Here is a 7,026-nt window from a genome sequence, read left to right on the forward strand (position 1 = left end):
TTTTTTTTTCTTTTTCTTTTTTTGTGCCCATCCCATAGGTGCAATATTGTTTTAAACAAGATGACTGGAAAGAACTGAATGTTTCCTATTTTTATGCCTAATTTGGTGTCAACTGACAAAGTATTTGCAGAGAAAATGTCAATGTTAAAGTTTACCACAGACACACGGACGGACACACACACACACACACACAACCGAACACCGGATTAAAACATTGACTCACTTTGTTTACACAAGCGAGTCAAAAACTCATCCGGAATACATGTATCATTACTTGCAGTGAACAGTGGCGCCCCCTAGGTCCTCACTGCTGACGATCTCCCCCAGGGCGGCTTTGACCAGAGGAGGGCCCCCGAGGTACACGGAGCCAGTGCCGTGAACGATGACAGCTTCGTCAGCCATGGTGGGCACGTAGGCCCCGCCTGCCGTGCAGCTGCCACACACCACCGCCACCTGCAGAGACCGACTGCCTTTTGTAGGAGGAAGGTGGCAGAATGGTTAAGATGCTTATCTGCCAATACAGAGAGTCCCTGAGGGCCTGGGTTCTTCTTCTTCTTCTGCGTTCACTCGTATGCACACGAGTGGGCTTTTACGTGTATGACCGTTTTTACCCCGCCATGCAGGCAGCCATACTCCGTTTTCGGGGGTGTGCATGCTGGGTATGTTCTTTTTTCCATAACCCACCAAACGCTGACATGGATTACAGGATCTTTAACGTGCATATTTGATCTTCTGCTTGCATATACACACGAAGGGGGTTCAGGCACTAAGCAGGTCTGCACATATGTTGACCTGGGAGATCGGAAAAATCTCCACCCTTTACCTACCAGGCGCCATCACCGTGATTCGAACCCGGGACCCTCAGATTGAAAGTCCAACACTTTAACCACTCGGCTATCGCGCCCGTCAGGCCTGGGTTCGAATCCCCCTCTCGCCCTTTCTCCCAAGTTTGACTAGGAAAATCAAACTGAGCGTCTAGTCATTCAGATTAGACAATAAACCAAGGTCCCGTGTGCAGCATGCACTTGGCACACTGAAAAAAGAACCCATGGTAAAGAGACTGCTGTCCTCTGGCAAAATTCTGCAGCAGAAATCCACTGTGATAGGTACACAAATATTTATATATATATATATATGATAGTCAGTCGTGTCCGACTATGACCATCAAAACAGCAGAGGAGGCAACTGCTGTTCCGACTATTTCGGCTAGAATTTGATTATAGTGGAGAGTGTCTTGCCCAAGTTACATCCCCACTCTCTCAGCCAAGAGGGTTTTAGGACAGTCAGTGTTGGGATGGTTTCCAAAGGCCAATTAGCCCACAAGGCTGCAGCACTAAGAGCCAGTGCAATTTTGCCTCCTAGTTTGAGAGTCATAGTCCTTCACAAAAGACTAAGCTGTAAACGATTTAACATTGACTGGAGAAACCATTGATAATACAGCTCTCACTTTGCTGATGGCCCAAATGTAAACTTATGTCAATCTGTGACATAAGCCGAGTGTTGGGCCTCACAAATGTATAAGCATGCAATCAAGGCCTGACTTAGCACGTTGGGTTATGCTGGTCAGGCATCTGCCTAGCAGATGCGGTGTGGCGTATATGGACTTGTCCAAATACAGTGACACCTTCTTGAGAAACTGAAACTGTAGTTCTTTGCTGCCCCATGCCCTATCCTGTGAATCATTTCAGTGGGATCACTCCCATGCCTCTCAGTGTGAGTCCCCTATTCTGATTCACAGTGACTACTTGCTCTCCATGTAAAAAAACAACAGATCCTTCAGTAATTTTTTTTCTTCCTTGTCCCTTTCAGCTCCATCTGTATGGAACAGTTTACCTCGTGATCTTTACAACTCTCCATTTTAGAATCAGAACATCAATTAAAAGAACAGAAACTATAAATGAGAAAAATAGATCAGTACATAAAATACATAAACATCTATTATACTAAAAAACTGTGGAAATAAATCTTTTTCCACACAAGTTCAAGCAGATAATGACAGGAAGAAGAATAATTTTTAACACTAAAGAATGTACAGCTCAAAAGGCTGACATGAACCAGTGACAGAAATAAAGAATAAAGAAACTACCGACAGAGAAGCTTTTTTTCATGTTTTGTTTACTATGTGCCCTTCCTAATCCAATATATGTATTGGAATACTTATGTTAACTGTATATGTGTAATCAGTATTGGAAAAATAAGATTTTAAACTTACAAAGAAAAAGAAATAAAGAATAAACAAACTCTTTCATCAAATTCATAACTTCTACAGTCATGTAGGCTGTCACACTCCATTGTGGGTTGGCAGGGGTGCATAGCAGAGATATTCTTGTTTCCATAACCCACCTGAAGCTGACATGGATTGCAGGATCTTTAACTTGCCTATTTGATCTTACGCATGTATATACACATGAAGGGCGCAATAGCCGAGTGGTTAAAGCGTTGGACTTTCAATCTGAGGGTCCCGGGTTCGAATCACGGTAACGGCGCCTGGTGGGTAAAGGGTCGAGATTTTTACGATCTCCCAGGTCAACATATGTGCAGACCTGCTGGTGCCTGAACCCCCTTTGTGTGTACACGCACGCAGAAGATCAAATATGCATGTTAAAGATCCTGTAACCCATGTCAGTGTTCGGTGGGTTGTGGAGACACGAAAATACCCAGCATGCATGAACCACGACAGAGTCATCTGCAAGTCAATGTTGGTCGTGTAACGGAAAGAAGAAGAAGAAGAAGGGGGCTCAGGCACTGGCAGCTCTGCACATCTGTTGACCAGGATTCAAGCCTGGGCCCCTGAGATTGGAAGTCCAACGCTTTAACCACTCTGCTATTGCGCCCGTCACTTGAAATCAGAATTATCACTGCTAAACTACAGGTACAGGTACAGAATTTGGGACTGGTTTTTTTTTTTAAGCCTTTTTAGCTTTTCAACGCCCCTTCTTGATATAGAAATAGTTTAGGGTTGCGTACATGCGTATGAAATTTTTAAAATGTTCATTCATCAAAATCGAATGGTTTTATTAATGATTTAGAGTCATTGTCTAGAAGATTCTTGAACTGGTCAATAGTTTTAGCTGTGTTTGTTGAATTATTCAGTGCATTCCAACCTTTAACTGCTCAAAAGCTAAAAGAAAATTTACGAATATTTGTTCTGCAAAATTTTGTGAAAAGGTTAGTATTTGAACTTCTGGTAACATGGAGTTTGTTAGGTAATAGGAACTGCAAACTTGTAATATGTTACCGTAATATAACTGCAAGTGCTATGTTAAAACGCATACTGTTTGAGAAACATTTAAATGTTAGATTTTATGTCAAAGCCATTTGAATCAAGATGTACACCAAGAAATCTGACTGCATTTTCTTTCTTTCAAATATTTCATCCAGAACTTCAAAGTAATACAGTGCTTTTCTCAATGTTTTGAAATGACTGCACTTTTCATTTTATAGCCTTAAGTTTTACTTAAATTATTTTGCATGAAAGTTAAGAACATTTAACAGTACAAATGGTAATTTTGCTACACTCAGGACAAATTACCAGTTTTGTTGCTGTTGTGTTTTTTTTTTTTTTAACTGGGTACTAAATATATAACTATTTCATTGACAGTGTAATGAAAAAGAAAAAAAAACAATGGTACATTTAACAAGGTAGACAAGCAATATTACTTTTCCCAGTTCCATTTCCAGTCATACTTGTAAGCTGACCATAATATGTTCATGCAAGGCTACACGGATATATTACCAGTGACAGATGTAGATTAAGTGCCAGTCCTGTTTCCCCCAAAGTTGCCTGCAGCTGTCAAGCTTAGTTACAATGTGAAAAATGGTTGTTTTAACATGACCTGTAAATGTTGACTAAAGTCAATGTGGGTAAGATACTATTACATTCAGAGTGTAACAACTGTGTGTGTGTTGCGTGTGTGCCCGTGCGCGTGCATGCACCGTTTTGTGTCACAGATATATATGGCAGTGAACTGCCTAAAGTTGCCTATGCAGTGAAAGAGTTAGTGCTTGACAAAAGTCAGATCACAATGATGTCAAACTGACCCCACCTCAAATCCCCCTTTTCTTTTTTAAGTGACCAATTTCATACTCACCTGATAAATCCCATCTGCACCCATTACAGCTTCGTTATAGAATGCTCGACCACCGTGGTTCTTGTCTGGGAATATATCTGACTGGAGAGAGTGAATCAACAAATTCTGTGAGTGTCAGGAGCATGACACGGTTATGGGTTACTGCAAAAGGCTGCAGAGTGTGTAATAGTTGTTATGCTCTATCCTGTTGACAAAACTGTTTCTTTCCTTGATTGAAAATACTGTTCTTTGATCATAATGTTTGACCACAATTTGGGGGCAAAATGAGTTTGGAAATTCTGACTGAGGCAAAAACGTTGCCACAGATCTGTCTGTCACTTGTATCAAAGTTTTGTTGACAGGGAAATAAATGCATGAGTGAGTTTTAAAAAAGAAACACTGATCAGCGATTGTCTGAAGACAGTGATATTGGGCTTAATACCAGTAAAACTAAGCTATTTTTCTTTACATGTATACATACAACTTATGTAAAAAGCTTCTGTTTATGTACATTTAGGCATATATATTTTCATAAAAAATGTGTGTTCTTGCGCATGCACCTGAGCGATAGTTTGTTTGTTCATATGTCTGCGCGTTCGCGCTTTAAAATGTTTAATAATTTGTTGACTGATTTTCAATGTGAGTGTATATCTCTTTGTGTGTGTGTGTGTGTGTGTGTGTGTGTGTGTGTGTGTGTTTGTGTGGGTTTGTGTGTGTGTGTGTGTAAGTACACAAAAGTGCTTTGCTGTTCTTTTATTTCCTTGTAATTAGAGGGTAAATGAATTTTGTTATGTTCAATTCTAATGCAGGCTCGTAAATGACAATGTTCTGCATAGCCTAACTGATAAACTAAACACACAATATGTAAATTAACAGATGTGACACAGTCCTGTGGATACATGTAGAATTATAAATATACATGTACATTCTATCCTCTCTGCGACATTCCCACACACTTATAAAAATGAGCGCCCCCACCACTAGCACCCCCCACCCCCAACCCACCCCCAACCCCCTCCTCCCCCACACACAAGAACACACACACGCACACACACACACACACACAAATACACACACACACATCACCTGCAGTGGCAAAAATGCACCTCCTGAATCCACAACATAGATGCAAGGAAGCCGATTCTGTTGAGCTATTTCTTGTGCCCTCAGCTGCTTTTTCACAGTGATTGGGAACATGGTTCCACCTTTCAACGCCCCATCATTGGCCATCAACATACACAGCTTGCCCGATATCTGACCAATACCTGTGGTTTCAAAAATAACACACACACACACACACACACACACACAAACAGAGATATGATCTATACATGTCTGTAATCTATCTGTAATAAAATAAACAAAAATGATAAATATATCATAGTAGTTTTGGGTTTTTTTGTTTGTTTTTTTTGGGGGGGGTGTTTTTTTTTGTACATATTGGATGCAAGCACATGCATGCAGTGTGTGTGTGTGCGCGCGCACATGCATACAAACATTCATTCATGAGTGCTTTCTATTGCTTGTAACATGCATGCATGCACACACACACACACACAACATATAATTATACTTTTATAGTAATGTTTTTGACGAAGATCATATTTCTGCTGATGTTCTTTGATTTGAGTTGGCATGATTTTTTTTTTATTTAACAAATGATGTTTTATTCATTTCACATCTATTTATCAGTGTGTGTGTGTGTGTGTGTGTGTGTGTGTGTGTGTGTGTGTGTGTGTGTGTGTGTGTGTGTGCATGCTTTCTGTTGGTTGTAACATGCATGTGTGCACGCACACACACACACACACATGCACACACACACTGATACATGTATATATATATAATCCAGGATCCTTCTCTCTCTCTCTGTCTCACATTCACTCACACTGATTATCCCAGTATTCCTACATCCATTCTCTCTCTCTCTACATATATATATATATATATATATATATATATATATATATATATATATATCACACACATCACACACACACACACACACACACACACACACAACCATTATATACCTGTGATAACACCAGCCCTTGGCACTGTCCCATATTCCATCATGAAACCAGCCAGAGGGGACAGCTCCAGGAAGGGTGTGTCTTCATCAAGAAGCGCCTTCACTCGGTCTTCAACCAGCTTCTTGTTTCTCTTTGTGTGACGTTCCATGGCTTTCGCTCCGCCCCCTGCATGAGCAACTGCTAAGGCTGACTTGAAAACTTCTTCCTGTTTTTTGAAGTGATCGCCGTTAGCAGACGATGACATGCTCGTGGCAGTATCGTCCAGTTTCAAGACTGGAAAGCGCGGTTGTGTGGAATGGTAGGCCAGGCATCTTTGACAAACGTTCTCCAGCTTTGATGCAAGTTTTCTGAACTGGGAACAAACCGGCGCAGCCATTGCCATCGTGTAACTTAATCCTTTTAAACCCGACTTGAGTGTGACTGCTTTATCTTAAGTTCAACAAGTGGCGACTCTTGTTTTTACTTCATCATCCGAACTAACAAGAAATATTAACCTTGCAATTTAAAAATCATATAAAATGCAACCTGCACAAGTTTTAACAACTTGCAACTGCAACAGTTTGTGATGGTATCACAAAAACATAATATGAAGCCTGCTTGTCAAGAACACATGTAGCATCTGGCTGTCAGGGTGAAGCCGAAGTCCAGAACAGGGGGACAACTCTTGATGTAAAAAAAAAAAAAAACCCAAAAAAAACACACAACAAAACACGAATATATATACAGCAATATGTGTGTACGTGTGTGTGTGTGTGTGTGTGTGTGTGTGTGTGTGTGTGTGTGTTAAACACAGGTGTCCTGATTGTGGTCTGAAGATGCTACTTCTACTGAGACAAAGACCAGTAATTAAGGAAAATGCCACTATACAGAAAACCTTTCAACCCCCAGATCAGTGGATCCATTAGTCTGCATTTAAATATAGGATA

General features: G+C 40.6%; 1 protein-coding gene across 1 annotated transcript in view; it reads right to left on the reverse strand.

Annotated features, from left to right (window-relative positions):
• The window catches only part of LOC143280133 (uncharacterized), a 19,850-nt gene extending 13,103 nt beyond the window's left edge, over positions 1-6,747 (reverse strand). Inside the window, exons 1-4 of the mRNA XM_076584695.1 lie at positions 6,101-6,747; positions 5,157-5,335; positions 4,092-4,172; positions 275-453 (exon numbers count right to left, since the gene is read on the reverse strand). Coding sequence (XP_076440810.1) covers positions 275-453; positions 4,092-4,172; positions 5,157-5,335; positions 6,101-6,482 — 821 coding nt within the window. The 5' untranslated portion in view covers positions 6,483-6,747. The remainder of the gene's footprint in view (positions 1-274; positions 454-4,091; positions 4,173-5,156; positions 5,336-6,100) is intronic.
• Positions 6,748-7,026: the final 279 nt, after the last annotated feature.

Source organism: Babylonia areolata, chromosome 3, assembly GCF_041734735.1.
Source record: "Babylonia areolata isolate BAREFJ2019XMU chromosome 3, ASM4173473v1, whole genome shotgun sequence".
Lineage (NCBI taxonomy): Eukaryota > Metazoa > Mollusca > Gastropoda > Neogastropoda > Buccinidae > Babylonia > Babylonia areolata.